This window comes from Brienomyrus brachyistius, chromosome 25 (genome assembly GCF_023856365.1).
Source record: "Brienomyrus brachyistius isolate T26 chromosome 25, BBRACH_0.4, whole genome shotgun sequence".
Classification (NCBI taxonomy): domain Eukaryota; kingdom Metazoa; phylum Chordata; class Actinopteri; order Osteoglossiformes; family Mormyridae; genus Brienomyrus; species Brienomyrus brachyistius.
Genome location: NC_064557.1, coordinates 701,247 through 719,846, shown reverse-complemented (window position 1 = coordinate 719,846; position 18,600 = coordinate 701,247). Strand labels below are relative to the sequence as shown.

The window sequence follows — 18,600 nt, the reverse complement described above, 5'->3', positions numbered from 1 at the left end:
GAACACCCGGCCAGAATCTTTCAGTTACAAGTGCGCTTCTCTAGGCGTTAAGCCAGGACTCTGTCAGCATTAGTTCAACTTCTCCAGCACATTTGCCGTGATGCTAATTTTCGCCATGTCCCTCCTTAGTTTGTCGACATTCCTCAGCCTTTATGCTGGTTGTTACCTGGCTTTATCCACGTAAAAAAAAAAAAAAAAAAATGCAGCATCTAGCTACATGTTGAATTTTCTCGCCGGTGGTGAGAATCTCAATCACATATAGAGATTTTGAGGTGTGACGTTTCAGTACGTCGTTTAAGGGAGGCTCTGGTTTGCTCATGGGGGCATTGGGCAGGGATAATGTAAAGCCCTTTGAATCAATGTAATATTGTGAAAATGTACTATACAAATTGGATTGAATTATGTCAGATATATTAATAATACCATAAATGTACTCTTAGATTACATTATATCATATAAGGTGTTTAATAATACAAGTGTAATTTCCCCATAACAAAATACACAGAAAATATGATTTTCATTTTTTTTTTAAGTGTCATTCCTACACTGAATTGAAATATTTTTTAGTTATTTATTATTTTATAACAAACATGAAATCCAAATTATACGTGATTTAACAGTAAATATGCTTAGTAAATAATTATTTTTGGCCTTGGATCTGTAATTTTTCCAGCTACAATATTACCTAAGCCAAGATTTTACGGGATAAGTAAGATACATTCTGTCGCTGTAATAAGCCACCACACATTTTTCTTTGAATGGGATATTTGGCAAAACAGAGTGAAATGTAAGCCAGCTCGGCCCTTAATCTACAACCGGATGCAATTGATAATCAACGCTAATGAAATCACCGATTTTATTAAGTTAAACCTTGTCCAGATCATATTTACATGGAGAATCAGCTAGCTGTGTCATTCATTAGGAAATAATGACGCTGGCTGTTTCCTCAGCTCCTGCAGAAAAGGCATTGAGAATTAATTAAAATAATAAAAACAAAAAAACATGCACATCCCTGAAAACCGGAACGGTTCCCTCAGCTCCTGCGCCAACCCCCCAGCCAATTCGCAGCAGTGAGGCTGTAAATAACAACAGTTAACAACAGGGGCATGAGACAGAGTGTATTTGGTGGGGGGTGGGGGCAGTAGCAGGGGGGGGGGGGGGGGGGCACAGAAAAACATGTAAATCACCATCCATACGGCGATCAATTCCCAGCATGGAGAACAACATGCCGGAACCATGAGAGGAAGCTGAAGTCGCCTTCGGAAAGGAAGGAGGAGGAAAACAGCTCCCCGGGGGACGCGGTGATTCTCCAGTGGGACTGCGATCGAGCGAAACGCCGCGAGTAGCCAATACCTGTAACGTTCACCACGCGGACGGGCATCTGCGTTCCCACCTCGCCGCGTATGATCACAGACAGCAGGACGGCTGAAACGCTAATAAGATGCAAACAGAAGGCTACGGAGGACTCAAGACTTCCAGAGTCCTTCTCTGTGATTCCTTCGTGTGAAACGACACTGGACGACGAGAGCTCTACGGCAGCGTTCCGCAATTCCAGCTCCTGGCCGCGCCAGTCTGTTCAAACACACCTGACTGTGTTGCACACCGGCCCTCCAGGACTAGAATCGTAGAACCCTGCCAGAGAGGACTGATACACCGAGATCTATGGCGTATCAATTACCAAAAATAAGCTAGGCGTAACAAATTAGACATGCAAATACTTAAGAGATTAATCCTGACACAGTTCATCAAGAAGTTCTTTTAAAGCCTTATTACAACAGCAGTAATTACGCTGAACAATTCAGGAGGCCACAAAACCCATTCCCGCTTCCTATAACTGCCAGCAAAGGTATCGATTTCCGCCCCCAACAATAATTTGTCGTTAGGGGCTTTCCCTCATAATAAAACTGTGGTGCGATATTATGACATTCCATTTCCTCTAAGAAATCGGTAAATATACAGAAACACATAATTCCCATAGCAAGCGCCCATTCGAACAGAATCGCTGAAGCAAATGATAAAGCAATCGACTGGAGGCAACCGACAAATCCAAGGAAATATTACATCTTCCATCATATGGAACCGAAAATTTTTGTCTCCATCAAACTGTCGCACACAGAGCGACATGCGGGGCGCATGTGATTAAGCTAGTCAGCAACAATTTAATTAGAACAAAATGTCACTATTGGAGCTGGTGCCGGCGGTCTGAGTGCGGAGAGCACACCGGTAACCATTACAGCATGCACATGAAGCTTCATTACCGGCCTGGCGAATTATTCTCCCCTGCCACCAGGAGGATCCATTGATGAGAACATTAGCAATGGGAGGGCTGCATATTGCAAGTGTGATATCATCAACAACATATTCCAATAACTTCCCGCAAATGAAGACATATGGACGTGCGTCTGAGGGGCGGACCACTTCAGACGCTGTAACGTTGCAGCGTTGTATCGAGTAAGTTAATTGTCTGTTTTGATTTCCCGACGTCACACACAAATTGTATTTCTTCCATTTATTCCCCAAATGTAATAAAATACCACTACATTTTATTTATTTATTTATTTATTTATTTATTTATTTATCTATCAGATTTTTTTCCCCCCAAAGCAACATATATTTTTCAGAAACCAGGGTGAGACAGTCGCTGGAACAATTAGGGGTTAGGGCAGGGATATTCAAATCACGGTCCTCAAGGTCCGAGCCCTTTTCCAGCCTTCCTTTTACCTGTGAGCCAGGTGTGAAGCCTCTGGCCAATCAGAATCAGTTATTATTAAAACTAACTACCTGGGAGAACTGAAAACACGGCCTGGATTTGAAATCAAAGTCCAGATTTGAAGAACTCAGGGTTAGGGCCTCACGGTAAAGTCACTGTGCTAACGCAATAAATAAAACATTCAAGGTATACTTAAGAACATGTTATAATATACCAATGGCTGGGTAACATGTTTACAATGGAAGTAAAACAAAAAGACTGATGTTGTTCAGATCTCTTCTATTTTTTTTTTTTTTACCTGACTGCTGCAGTTAATGCTAAATTGTCAATTAAAGAGGCTGGATCTAAAAGGTTGTTTCTAGTTTCAAGAAAATTATTCATCGCAAACCCATTTGGAAGCAGCACAAAAATCTCTGCCGTCAGTTTCGTTGTGATGTAAAAACGTGCGCTATAATTACACCGCCAGCACCTCACAGCAGGATTTATTTTTTTTTGTTGAGATAACGAAAACGATCAGTTAGGAACAGTGATTTCTAAAAACATCTTTAATGGCTCTTTGAATTGATTACTCATTCTCCAATTTAAATAAATACATTTTATGTTATATATAAAAGCCACTGGGTTTGGTAATATAGGACTAATGTGAAATAAATATGCCAAAGCAGCCGAGATCAAGCAATTTAGGCCCAAAACGTTGCCACTTGTCGCATACAAATCTTCAGTCGGTCACATGCGTAGGAGCACAAATTCCATTTTGCAGCAAATTCACTTCGTATGAAAAAAAAAGAGAGACCCTGAAACTGGAGACAGACACAATAGCACGGCCTGCGTTTCCCCTCCATCCCGCTCTACGGTAAGCATGCAGAGCAGAACGACTCTCCAGTCGCCCTGCGCCGCTTGACCTTGGTTGACCTCCGCAGTGCACATGCGGTCCGAATCATATTTCAATGCTAAGTCGCTCATAAAATATCGGCGGGCGACAATGAAAACAATCTGCTTCGGAATCACTTCCCCCGAGATGACATGCTCTTCGTGCAATAACCACGTCCTCATTTCCAGGAATCTGGTGCTTTCAGAAAGATTGCTAGCCGTGTTTTAAAGTGTAATATAACAGGGGGCTCTTTAACCGGGACCCCTGGCGAGTGTGGACACAAGGCCTGTCCACATTTCCTGCTAAAGACATGCCTGCATGCGCACATAGGGGCGAAGAGTGTTGCGGAGGGGGTGACCGTGGGGGGTGGCGGGCCAGCAGCAGGGGGATGGGGAGGTGGTCCTTCACGGGGAGAGGCACAGCTGGTGAGATGAAACCACAGAAAGATACGGAATGACTGAAGAACTTCCGAGGTGAGCTACTGAACTATAACACCAAGCTACATGAACCACTGCAGTAGAAGTGAGGAGGACTCTCAAATTCTCTAAAGACTCGCTAATGAGCTTCGGCCGTATTTTGCCGCTGTGCTCTCGACTCAGCTGAAAATGTCCAGGAAAAAGTAAACGTTTTCCGCCTGATCTTAACCAGTAGGTTCTCGCTCTGCAGCTCATTCTCCCATTCTCCTTAAGGCTGTACTGCCTTAGCTGCTCTCATGCCTAGTTGACTCTTTGACAGCATGTATGTTTGTAATGTGGTATTTTCCTGACTCGTATACAGCTTTGGACAAAAGACTCTGCTAAATAAAGCTATTTTTTTCCCACATACAATTTGGCCAGGTCATCTTCTGAGTGATAATATAAGGTGAGTCACAAAAAATAATGGTACCAATGTGGGAAAGGTGCTGCCTAATTCTTATAAACGGTGATAAACAATCAGGTCTAATTTGGGTCGGCACTGCCCAGTATGAATCTGATTAACTTACCTTGGGTGTGAAGTCACCAGCTTACAGGATCTACACACCACAGTTTTGTTGAAAATCAGTCAAGAAAGGGTTACAAACCCATTTCTGAAACCATACTGGATACGGTCAAAGACATATTGTCCGCATGGAGAAAATGCGGGCCAGTAATACCCTTCCCAAGAGTGGCCACTCTGGCAAATCCATCCCCCAAAACAGCAAGCCATTAAATTGCCCATGAAGTTACAGAAAAACCTAGAAGAACATCCAGAGAGCTGTGGGCCTCTTTTTCCTCGGCTGAGGTCACCGTTAATGTCTCCACCATCAAGACACCAGCGAAAATGGGCTACATGGCAAAATATCAAGGTAGAAACCACTGCTTGGTAAGAACAGAGCTCTTGCTTTTGTTGAGAACTCCCTATACAATCTTTTGTCATTGTACCAAAATTGCAGGCCTGTTTGTTGTTTTAACTATATGTTTTCCGAAAAGCTGTAGCAGTAGCACCTCCACTTGCAACGTGAATGCAATCCAGCATCAGATGAGGTCACGTTACATCCGTTTAAACTGCCGTTTCCTTTTGCCACGAATATCAAGTGAGCTCCGCTTTTCCCTCTGCTGAGTTTCTGCACCGTCTGAGGAGGATGATGTCAGATGATATCCGACACGACATCAAAACCTCTGCCACTTCATCCAACACGGGCCCCCGCCACAGCGCCATCGGGGCCGTACATTCCGTGGGAACAAATCACACGTGGCAGCCCTACAGAGCCACAACTTATCACAGCGATGGAAATTACGCCCCCTGTCCCCTGTCAGAGGGAGCTCATTCAGACACAATTCTTCCCCTTTTCAGCCGTCCCACGTACCCAACCCCGACTCTGTTATGAAATGTAATAATCATAATGGAGTAAGTACACTCTCGGGACCAAAGTAATATTTACAAGACATTGGATTAGCGAAACCATAGTAAAACTGAAATCTCCTTGAACGGACGAAAGAGTAAAACCACATCCTTATGCCCATGCTTATGAAGGTAAAGTTGAAGAAACTGATTCTTAAATTTTATCTATAGTTACTGACAATACTGATATTCAGTCAATCAATTCATCCATAGCTGCTTATCCAGTCCAGGATCACAGTGAACCTGGAGCCAATCGCAGGAAGTACTGGACACAAGGCAGGTGACACCCTTGATAGGATACTAATACTGACAATAATGACGGTTACGATGACGTTACAGTATTATCAGTAATGACGGTTACAGTTACGTTACAGTATTATCAGTAATGACGGTTAGTTACGTTACAGTATTATCAGTAATGACAGTTACAGTTACGTTACAGTATTATCAGTAATGACGGTTAGTTACGTTACAGTATTATCAGTAATGACAGTTACAGTTACGTTACAGTATTATCAGTAATGACGGTTAGTTACGTTACAGTATTATCAGTAATGACGGTTACGATGACGTTACAGTATTATCAGTAATGACGGTTACAGTTACGTTACAGTATTATCAGTAATGACGGTTAGTTACGTTACAGTATTATCAGTAATGACGGTTACAGCTACGTTACAGTATTATCAGTAATGACGGTTACGATGACGTTACAGTATTATCAGTAATAACGGTTACAGTTACGTTACAGTGTTATCAGTAATGACGGTTACGATGACGTTACAGTATTATCAGTAATGACGGTTACGATGACGTTACAGTATTATCAGTAATAACGGTTACAGTTACGTTACAGTGTTACCAATGATAACATTACAATTACATTACAGAACTATCAATATAGATGGCTACAATATTATTGTCATTACTTAGTCTTCAGCATTACATCCTTAGTTTCAGCTACTGTTGGAAATAAATGGAAACAAAGTATGATCAACTAAAGACTTGTTCGTTGTTTTAATGCGCATCAAACCTCCAAAATATGAAGAGATCTCCTTAATTGCAAAAAGAAAGATTAAATACCTAACATGTAGGAAATAAGAGTATTCCGTGTTACATCTGAATATCTAGAACAGTTTTTCGCAACTGGTGTGTCACGATTTAAAAATTGGAAAGTACGTATATTGTTTGAATATGTTCCATTTACTATTATTGTACTGTATTTTGTGAAATAAATTTGGATTTTTTTTTTTCAGTTGTGTTGTGACTTAATGACTAAGGAAAAATGTGGTTCCTGAGGCCAGACCAATGAAAACCACTGATCTAGAGTATTAAATGCAACATCTGACTAATCTAAAGTATGGTTTGCAGCATCTGAGTGTCCAGAGAATCCCATGCAGGATATCATCTATTATGTTTAATATGTTTCTAATAACGAATGTCAGCTCATACATAAACATGAAATAAAGCTGTTCTTTGTAAGGGCAGCCCAAAGCAGAGAATCCATTTGAATGCTTTCCCCACACAGTCAAAGCAAAGCCGACCATACATCAGTAGAATGGCTTAGCTTTCTTGGACTCATTGTAAAAAAAAAAATAAAAAATAAAAAAAAATAATGTCACTCAAATCCAGACAGCCAAAATCTTTAGCATCCATACAGATACGCCGCCTTTGATCTCCTGCCTGGCTCCTCCGGGGCCTTTTTAACACAGGGGTGCCCACCAGAGCATGTGACACCGCGTGACGTGAATCCGCAAACGTCACGGCCTTCGGTTCCTGAGAGGCGTCGCATTCAGACATGCCTGAAAGTGCGTCTCAGGGCTCCGTTTTATGCATCAGGAGACAAAGAGGGGCTAAGAAGATTTAAGGCTATGTGCGCTATGTAAGAACGCGTGGACAGGCCCAGACAAAACACTGGCTCGGCTGCCTATAGCATTTTGGGGTTAAATGTCCAATCTGGTCGTGTGAACCAGGCGTGTGCCATTGTTCCTCCAGAGAGTGAACGCGTTTTCCAGCACAAATATGACTTTCTATATGCAATTCCTGCCTCACATCACCAAAAAAAAAAAGGAACAACATTTTTGTGTCTGCTTACTTTTTGCATCACTTATGACTCATTTTTGCTTCCCTGTGATGAACCTACAGGGTAAACGTTAGAGCGCAAATGTTTATATTTTGTAAGATCCTCTCGAAAGGACTTGTTTACTCACAAACTAAACCTGAGAAACCCCAACATCTGATTTAAAAAAAAAAAACACACACACATTAATGTGTTATTTTTATATTTTCTGGGATAATTTTTGATCCTGAGAGATGCTTTGAGTATGATCTCCGGTGAAGCTTCGGTAGATGAAAAACTCAATACTACACAGGTGCTCAAAGCGTGTCGTCATAGCAGCCAGGCTCCAGCTTCCGCCCCGTCATCCTTTCACACACACAGACGGCCATTTGAGGCAGAGAAAACTGAGCACTTCCTGCTGAATGAAAGCTTTTGGATTCGTTCCAACGTAAAGATAAATACAACGTAGCCATATGCATGCCAGTACTGATATCCATCGCTTTTGTAACCATTGCTCTTGATTTTAAATCACTTATGGTTTTACAAGGGAAAAAAATTATATTGTATAAAATTATATATATATATATATATTTCCCGCAATTGTAGCATCAATCTTCAGCACTCTAAAGCTACCCGAAGAAGGATAAGGACTCTGCAGCGTTTGGATAATGGCAAATTTCAGCTGTTCCTGGTTTCCTGAGTGCAAGTTTCAAACTGAGTCTTTTATAGGTTAAAAAAAAAATAATAAAAAAGTGTTCGGCAAGCAGAAAGGCGGCTTTCTTCCGTGCTCTTTTACCCGCAGAGAGGTGCCCTGAGCTCCCGGAGTAGCTGTTCCCCAAACAACGCTCTCACACAGGCGGACGGGGCGTAAGGTGCGTCGCATCTTCCGGAGTGCAGAGCCACCCAGCCAAAACAAGTGCCTCACCCAGCAACATTTTCAAAAAGCGCATGGAAAAGCATCCGAGTCCCATGATGCACTGGGATCCCAGTAACATCACACCCCGCCTCGCACCCTGTGCTCCCCACAAAGTAGCCCCAGATCCCAACATCCCAGGCTAGGTTTCGAATGGGTGAACGGCTGACGAATAAATAACTTTGTCCCATGAGACAGACGTCCTCTCAACACCAGCTGTGTTAATTATATTAATTATTTTCGCGCGCAGTAATATGTTCTCGTTTCCCCATGAGAAGCCGGTTTATGGATGCATGCTACTTCCCAATGCAGCTGCTAGAATTGTGGTTAAAAGGATCTGCATCAGATAAAGCCAAAAGGAAAATGCATATACGCCCCGAAACATATATATCTCATTCACCCTGACATGAATTATGATTATGTGCCACATCGGTTGAAGTGAGATGTCATCACTAGGGCCTTACTACAGCAGGAAAGTAATATATACAGTTGGGCCTCACAGAGCTCTGCTGATCTATGATATCGTTATGCCATTTCTTTGCTAGAGCTAGGATAACCCTACTGTAGTCCACGATAGACCTCAAGGCAAAATGAATAACAAGTGAGTCAAAAACAAAAAGATGGCATTAGCTGTTAACTGCAACCTTACAGCGAAAACTCAAAAAGCATTAGAGTGTATAGTCTTACTCTCTAACAGCAAATCAAATAAAGTACTCGTTGTCCAGATGCACTGGGAAACATCCATCTGAGCTCTACTGAAAGATTGCAAGATCGTCTCTCCCAGTAGGTTGGAGGTCTGATTTTAAATCAGAGGCGGCTGGTCCATAGAGGCAGAGGAGGCAGTACCTCTATTTAAGGTCAAAACGTGAAACAAGTCACTCTGAAATAACCATAATTTTAAACTGCCGTAACTTCATTGTCATTTCAAAACACGTTCTCTCTCTTCTTTTAGAAGATTCACAATTGCGACATTGTAAAATGTATCATCGTCTTACCTTCTCGATTGTTTTTTTTTTAGCCACCAGTCGCCATTGCATTTAATATAATGGCAGTTCACACCTACTGTCAGTAACACATCAAAGTACAAAGGGCTTGGATGGGGGTGGTGGCGGGTGGGGTGAGACCACAGCTTTGTAGGAATCTTCTGACTTTGTAGGAATCCGAAACAAGCACGCGTAAGCAATAAGACTTCTTTCAATGTTTTTTTTTTTTTTTAAAAAAACATTAGAACAGGCCATATTACACTTCCTCTAAACCTCTTATAAGCACAAAGGGTATAAAACTAGAGTACGACAACGTGTAGTACAATTACTGGGAGGAAGAGAGCAAAATAACGTCTTTACTCTCTCAAATCCCCGTGTGCTTGTCCCAGTTCTTTCAGTGCGAGTTTCTCATTTTAATGAAGTCTGGGTGAGGCCTTCTCTGTGTGAATGAAGATCCCACTTAGGAATCTCATTTGTTTCACGGCGCTATCAGTACACGGGGCGGGTTTTAAAGAGCCAGCCCCGACATACGTGGCACTTAGATTAATGATTCGAAAATGATCGCCGAAGAAAATGTACTTAAGCCCCATCCCTCAAATATAATTGTTTGGGCAGGCAGAGCCGCAGCCTGCCCTCAAAGGCCTTCCCTCTCAGGGAAGGGTTGCCGTACATCTAAGCGACCCCATGGCGCCCGAGGACCACAATCCCCACCCCAGTGGGAAAACAGCGTCCCAGATTGACAGCCAGTGACCCAGGAGACAGGTACACAATCATCCCCTGCGACTGGGGGAGCACCAGAGATACGACAAATTCGGATTTCTCTCTGGGATGTTCTGCGAAACGGTTACTGCCTGCGACTGGCCATTCGGAACGTTTTATTTAAAATTTTCAGGCAGGCTTCTGCTTGAAAAGGGGCCCGCTGAGGAGAGACATCCGAGGGTTCGTCACGTGATGCGTCAGCTCGGCTTAGCCTAGCTCAGGTAGGGCCGCGATTAAAACCCACAGAAAAGACCGGATGTGGTAAGCCATCAGACAAAGCCTTTAAATACAAATCATACGCAGACACCAGACACATGCTAATTTGTGGCTTCTGTTTCTGCGGCAGGCAGCAGTATCCAACAGTCCCGATCTGCTGCAGAGATCAACAGCTTAGCACAAAAATATGAAACCTACAGAGCAGAAAACACACCTGGCAGCTCGCAAACGCTCATTTGCATGCATTTGTCAGGTGGCACCGGCAGCTTGGTTATCGCAGAACATGGAAACGTGCAGTGTTACAACAACATAGCACGCCGCGATTAAGAATATGGGCTTTCAGCTACTAGGCCCATGGCAGGAGGAGAAGGGGGGGAGGTCCTTTTCAGTCTAGACTTTAACAAAGCGTTTAACCCCGAATTCCTTTGTCAGAGCTGCAGTTACATATAAACGCAGAAGTACTACTGTCAAAATGTATCGATGCGAACGTGGCGGTGCTGCTTACGTAAGTGTTAATTCAAAAATTCATTCCGGTACCAAGAATCTGCTCGGATAAAAACTAATGTAGCAAAAACAAAAGTGTGGCATTTCAGGTCAGAGAAGTGTGATCTGAACACAGAAGTAGAAACTTAAAAAAAGAAAAAAAAAACTGGCTTTTTGCCATCTTTTTCCTCGCCTCTTCGAAACGACTCATGGCCAAGAGCGCGGCGATGGCTCCGCCAGCCCCATGACTTCACTCGGCGTTTCAGTTTTCATCCTCGCTCCTTGCTGATAACTTTCCCCTGGGCCCAACTTTCAACTCGCGCCGCCTTTGAAAAGCACCAGGAAAAGCAAAAACACAAAGACGCACGTTTCCCGTGTCAGAACACTGTGTCAGGTTTCTTTACTCCCCCCCTACCCACCCACCCCCCCACTTTTTTCCGCCCGTAATCCTCATGTATATGCATGCTGGCACCTTACTCCTGGCGAACGCAATGGGTGAGACGTATGTTAGGGCAGAACCCATTCTAGAGATTCTGGAAGCTCTAGGCAAAAAAAAATAAAAAACTCAATGGGGCCCAGCAGCTCACTCTCCGCAGACTTCGTCAAATTTATTACCACTATTTTAGCGTAAAGTCCAAATAAATAACATCAACTAGGGCAATTCCATAAACAAGTCCTTTACTTTCCCTTTTGTAAAAAAGGGAATACACAAATATAGAAGTTTTTTTTTTTTTTTTTTGCAATGTGCTATAAAAATTGGCCCTCAGGGGCCTCTTCCCAAATCTGGGCCCCAGGCGACTGCCAGCCCTGCCCGTCCTATCGCTACTCCTCATCGTTAGAGCAAAGTTCGGGCTTTCCCCTCGAACTATGCATTCGCATAGCCTAGTTCAGTCCAGCCTGAACTCTTCCCCAAAAAAAAAACATTACAAATGTGACCCCGATGAAAAAACTCATCAAAGCTGGAAGACAGGGGGAACAAATAAATAAATAAATAAATAAAATAATTGTACGTGGAGGCAATGAGATATTTTATGCACACGGTCAAAAATCTTTCGAAGGCAATTTGTCAAAAGCCCCAAGACACTTGAGACATTACTCAGTGCCATAATGGGAGGAGATGTCAGTGGTGCACGGAGAGTGACATTCTAATCTGCGGCGTCGGCTCGCTGACTGATGACACGCGCTGACAAATCAGCCGGCGATCCTGTGCTGCCGAACACAGTCCTGTCTTGTGTGGCCGGGTGGATGCGTCTTGTACTGAGCCTCTAAATGCAAATCGGCTTCTCGCGGCTTTCAGACGACAGGAAGACAGTAGCTCCCGGGTACCTTGCTACTTTCAGAAGCGCGATGCCACCCTTAGCGTTAGCATTCGTGATAAGATGCCTTGCTTTAGCTACATGCCAAGTACCGGTGATTAACCGAATATGACAGTATTGGGTTCAGTCTCGAGAAATCACATCGTATTACAATCAGGAAAGACGAAAAACCTTCAGCCACACAGTTTGGTGTAATAGTGTGCTTAGCAAATGCATGCGTTTCTACATCGATAGCTTAATCTGCTAAATTAAATTTCATCTCGCTTCAGTAACTGATCGGACATCTTGATTGCGCAAACTTCTGGTGAGTAACGGAGTTAATGGAGAACTGCTCCGCTGTAACTTCTGTCGGCGGTTTGTTTTATGGTCATGCCTGTAAAAGACTGGTATGTTTGTTATTATATTGAGAATTATTTAATAGTGAAGGCATTAATTAATTAAAATTCAATTGTACAGGTTTAACCCTCCGGCGGGGCTCCAGCGAAATCTCCAAGGAAGCCAGCGCTGGATTAAGGAAACAATTACAAAATAATCCTTTCGAGTTCCTTCTCTACATTTTTAAGGGTACAAGCAAATTAATAAGAATAATTATAATTAGCAACATTTTACCCATCTATATGATGATCTGTCCCATCCTTTTCAGAATTGAACTTTATTGCTGTTGGCCAAACTCCCGCCCTCTTAGCGGACTAGTTTCTGCCCTAAGATCCAAACACGAGCCAAATATTAGTTTCTAAACTCTAAGCATGAGCCACATATCGGAACAGCCACAGGGGTATATTAGGCATCACTCTTTATTAATGTATTTTATAGTGGCAGAAGCTTCCAGACCAAATCAAAAATTCCTGTTGTTATGCATGCCATCGTGCTGACAGCCAATGGCAGCTTCCACAACCTCTCAGTATTATCGCCAACCGGCATTTTTATTTTTTGTCTTCTATTTCCACAGCAACAGTTACTAAGTCAAGCCTGAGCTACCTTTCTAAACTTGGCAGAAAGAAAAAAACAAAAAAGGAGAAATCAAGCCAGCGAGAACCATAAACTCCTTTCTATGGCAAAGCCATATTAAACTAGTTGTGGAGACATTTTCCGTAAACAGAGGCTGAGATAATTGAGGTTTATGGCAAATACATGGTTGATAATCAAATGCTGGCATTCAGCAGGCGAGCGTAGTCGTACATCACACAATTCTGTTGTTGGATTGTATATTTATAATTATATTTCATACATCTTTCTTTATACGTTTTTTATACTGTGCTGTTATCCTATACAAGACTATGTGTATATAGTCACTTTGCAGCTGTGAAGCAGCACGCAGCTAGATGGAGGAGGAGAGCACGGCTGCATGGAGATGTTTGACATAGGGCTGTCTAAGAGTGCCGTCCGGCTGTGCAACATCTGCGCAGGAAAAGCAAATTAAGTGCTACAAGTTGCCACTCAATTACGGTTTCATAGAACGGTCAAATATATCTAATTCTTATTCCCGTATCTTACAATTAAGGGATTAAAAATTTGTAAAAAAAAAAAACAATATTGTGGCAAGTTATGCTGTCTTACAGACATGTTCATGAAAAAATGACATAATTCCAGGCGTGTTTTTGACTGACCCAATTCTTTTTCTTTTCACTCTCTTCTTTCCTTGGAACCCATAACTCTTCCCTAGTCAAATCAAACATGGCGCTTCATTGATTAGCTACTTCCTTTCATCCAGTTCCAGTGGCTTAGTTACAGACAGACAGGCCACGGAACAAAAAGAGGGGCCGGCTCCCTCCACATCTCGGCCGTCCACCTGTTCCCAGACCGGAACGGGGCGAGAGCCACAAGCAGATGGTTCTCTGGAAGCCGGAGAGCCGGGATATGCAAATACCACAATGGACACAGGATCAAAAGACAATTTCCAGGGTCTAATTTGATTTGCTTTTGCCATCCCTCTAGGAGTTTGACGCTGACATTTTAGCTGCCCTGTCACATGGCCTAATTCCTCTGTGATCGCTCTGGCCTGGACAAAACTGTTGCAAAAGGCAATTCATATCCATCCTTTAAATTAGCTGCTCAGGGCAAATCCGTAAAAAAAAAAAATGTATGCGGATAACCTTTTAATACATCTCAAATGAATAGTTCAGAAATTAATTTGCAGAATTAGCCTGGTAAAATAATTCATCGCTGTTTCCTTTTTTTTTACTACTGCATCTGCTACTCAGCCTGTAAGTTATTCTTGGTCAGGTGTAGACATAGTTTAGTATTCAAATTATGTTTCCCACTAATGCACATGCATGATCTAACAATCTACGACACGGTCTTGAGAATGCTCTTTACTAATCAGTCTTGTAAAGTCAGACATATCTGACTGCAGCACTTGCAATCTTGTGGCCACATAATAAATATATTTCCTGTTAAACTATCATGCTGAAGGTAACGTCTCACAACTTTCATTCTGATGAAAGCAATTGAAATAATGGATTTAGTCAGCTTGGATTATATTATAGTCATATGCTGTTACATTTCAGATCTCAGACAAGGGGAATTTAAAGACTTAAATTCAATATTTTCCCTTATACATTGCAAAATCATAATCATTCTTTTCAGCATAATAATTCAACCCAATGCATACACTATAACACATCACTTGAGTAATATTAGTAAGTACTGCAATATTACTTTGGATGCAAAACTTCTGGTTAGTTAGCAATGTCCCCAGTAGTCAAAAACCGCAAAACTGCTCATGTACTGTGGTAATCCAGCAACAGCACTTTATTCTCAGCAACATTTAGGGATTAATCTACCAACACTTCCACCCGTGCTCTATGAAAACAGGACACTGTCAGCACTAACACTGAACTGCTCAACCCATTCTAAAGGTACCCTGGAGCGTAATAACTTAGAGAGAATAGCAACTGCTTCTGAGATTTCTCAGCGAGAGCTACCGAATCACTTTGCATAACTTGATGGCTTTATGCTGTTGTCACACGTCCAGCCATTGGCCTGAAAAGCCCTCAGTAAGTCATGAAGTCACAAGACAATAGACCAAGTAGAGGCCTTACACTGACTCTATAGTGACTGAGTGCCGGAACGTGAGAAAGTGTGAATGAAAGCCATCGAGGCTTTTATCCCTCTTAATGGGGCCCTTGGCCTGGCAAGAAGAGGTTGATGATATCTCCTCAAGTTTCTCTTCCCTTACCTTAACGTCATTGACGTTCATCCTGGTGCCTTCTTTCCCGACAAATATGTCGTCAATGTCCACCAAAATGTACCTTTCCAAGGACAGAGATAGCGTCTTTCCCGAGAGGAAGGAGACGGCGTCAACGAAGATGAGCCGGTGCAGCCAATAGCTGAGGCTGTGGCCGAACATGACCCGCTGGATGCCGTCATGAAGGCCCAGGTCCTGGATGACTGTGACATGCAGAGATTGGCCAGAGGGGGCCGGTCCATTGCTACTGTCCAGCTGCCTGGACTTGGCCAGAAGCACGGGTTCATACGTGGAGTGGTTGGATTGGAACACCGTCCAGTCTTCCCCAGGGAGCGGACCTCTATCTGCTTCCGCTTTTGTGATGTGGAGCAAAGGTGAGCGGGGGTTGACACAGCAATCCTTAAGGCCAAGGTTGGTGTGAAGGTACAAGGGGAAGCCCTTGAGCTTTACAACCGGCGGACTGTTTTCATTCGCCTTGTGAAAGCCAATAATTCCCACACTATACTCCACACAGTACTTGTCCAGAAGGTCCCTGTTCCACAGGTCCATGTTGACGTACTTCATCATGTTCTCATAGATGATGAGCGCATACCGTCCTCTACCCTTGTCGGTAAGGGGTGGAATGTCGCCTTTTCCCGGCGCAATCTCCGAGTGATATCGAAATTGGCTGGACTCCAGAATGGCTATAATATCCTGCCCCAGCTGGGAGTACTGACTCTCGACAAAGACCAGGACTACGGGCTCCTTCCTAGACGTGTCGATAGGCTTTGCCGTCTTCAACTCCAGAAGCCTATAAGGCAGAAACTTGAGGTCCCCACAATCCATGCCAGCCGCCCGGTCGGAGATTTCCAGCTCTTGGTTGTTGCCGCTGTACAGGTAGTAGGCCGACACGATGATGCTCACCATACAGAAAGTGGCGAGCAGGATTACCAGACGCCTCAGGTTGCGGCGCATCTTGGTGACGAAACTCATGCCGAAGCGGCGAGCCGGGCCCGTTGGTTTCGCTTTGTGTGTGTGTGCGCTCTTTCACGGGTCACGTGTTGCACAGTGGCGACGTCGCAGGGCTGTGTAGCATTCAGAGGGTTTTCATGTAACCATTGCAGTGCATGGAGGATCGTCGTTCAGAGGCGGCAGTGAAAGTGGCCCGCTTTTGGCAGACGCTGGCGGGAGGACGATTCACTGGTCGGTCACACCTTTTTCTTGAATGGGGATAGACGACGTAGGCAGCTGAGGCCTGGTGCAATTTCCTCTGTGTTATCTGTAGGAAGAGAGAGACAGAGAGAGAGAGAGAGAGAGAGAGAAGGAGGGAGGGAATGAGAGAGAGAGAGCGCGGTCGTGTGAGTCTCACAGAGGGAACAATCATGTTATTTACAACTCGAGAGGCCCCCCTTGCCGCCTTTCTGAATGTGGGGCTGTCGAATCATCAGCCACCCCTGAGCCACGGTCGCCATGTGTATCGGGGGGTCTGGAGGGCCCTGTCAGAGGAGAGGTTAATCCTGAGGACCAGAAAGAGCCCTCCAACCCCAAGGGCATTTCCTCTGCCACTTGCCAGCTGTGACCACAGGTTCCCCTGAGTGGCCCCGTGCAGATCCCTCCCGACGACAACTTCAGCAGGCAACAGGGGACGTTCACAACAGCAACTAGTAGCTTGATTTAAACACATACGAACAAAGCGAGAAGCAGCAAAAAAATGTCTCAATATTTATTTTTTATTAAACGGCTGACTGGCTTGGCCCAAAGCCTCACTCGTCATCATAACTGACCCGCTAAGAGAGACGACCATTTAACTACAGAATATTCTCATTATTTTTATAATATTCCACCTGTAGTCCACTTGAGTTTTTCAGCCGTGTCTCTGTGCTATCTTTATTCTGACAGAGATGGTCAGACTACGATAGCAACTCACTGTTGGTTCTTAATTCCTTTAACGATCTTAACAGGAACTTATGCAGCATGCAGCTGAAGATTCGCAGCTCGACGCGCACACACTGAGAGCCAACTGGTGTTTTTATCCGGAGGAAGATCTCATTCAGTCATCTCGCTCGCTGGAATAGACGCGAGAGCCATCCTCTTTAACTCCTCTTTCACAAGTAATGACACCTCTTTCAAAGAACCACTTCAATACACAGAGGAACTCGATATAGTCACACAAATAAAAGGCTTTTGGTGTCTTATTTTATCCCTCTCTTGCAAAGTGGGAAGTAAATCTGGACAAAAACCAAGCACTTTCACATGCCGTGGCTCCGTATGATTTATGGAACGCGTCTCAGGACTTGGCCGAGACTTGGGGAAGATATACCTCTGCTTTTCTGCGGTGTCATATTAGCTAGGAAACACGCTCTATGACTTATCTAGGTGGCAGATGAGCGATGTCCACTAACCGGATGTCTCGCGGTGTGAGAGGTTCTGAAAAGCCTCTATTTACATGCAAATTGGGTTTCACCACCAGAGGGCGGATATTACCAACTAGTTCCAAGAATATATAACTTTAGTATTTTTATATTACTGTATTTTAAATAATACAGCACGTCTATGAAATAGCGTATGTACTTATGGCATTCGCAAATTGTGTCACGCAAAAACTACAGAAGACGAAAAGCCAGAAATCGCAACCTCTCGAGCAACTCTAAATAAAACAATCGCAGATTGTTTCTTTTTTCCCTTCACCAGTATTTATAAGTGAGTAATTCTTAAATCTAACACTTGCAGCGCCCTGAAAGATTCATTACACACAGCCGTTTACGAATTTCAGCAGGAATGACTGAAAAGTTTTACATCACATGCTCCACATGTCCGCCTAGCAAGACTACCTTTCATCTAAATACACCAAGGTTAACTTGCCTATGTTTACATCTAAAAATAAATATTTATTCACAGTAATAACAATTAATTTCCGTAATTTGAATTAAATGCAGCGCTACAACGGTTTATACTTGTTCATAATATATGCTTTCTATAAGCATTTTTGTACAAATTACGTTTATTGACATTCACGTAACACGTATTGTGTAAAGGTTAAATGCATCGTCAGTGCATTGCAATATATGAATATAAACATATAAAAAATATATTAAAAATATAAAGCGCTCTCCGGATGCCCCTATCTTTGATCGGCAGCAGCATTTGTGCTCCCCACAGATAGACACAGGACTGCCCGTCTTCTCGTCTGTAGAGTTACAGAACCAACAAGGCGGAGATGCTCGCGGCGGCGCCTTAAAACCCGCCGCGAGGCTGCATTGCACG

The 18,600-nt window shown here is 43.4% G+C and overlaps 1 protein-coding gene across 4 annotated transcripts in view; it reads right to left on the bottom strand.

The window, feature by feature from the left end:
- ndst3 (N-deacetylase/N-sulfotransferase (heparan glucosaminyl) 3) overlaps nt 1–18,600 on the bottom strand; it is a 139,676-nt gene that overhangs the window by 56,156 nt on the left and 64,920 nt on the right. For 3 of the 4 annotated variants that reach the window (XM_048995754.1, XM_048995753.1, XM_048995751.1), the window contains exon 2: nt 15,349–16,615. In XM_048995754.1, the coding sequence (XP_048851711.1) occupies nt 15,349–16,329 (981 nt within the window). In that variant the 5' untranslated portion in view covers nt 16,330–16,615. Of the gene's footprint in view, nt 1–15,348; nt 16,616–17,263; nt 18,530–18,600 lie in introns of those variants that run through there. The other variant, XM_048995752.1, reaches the window with a different exon arrangement.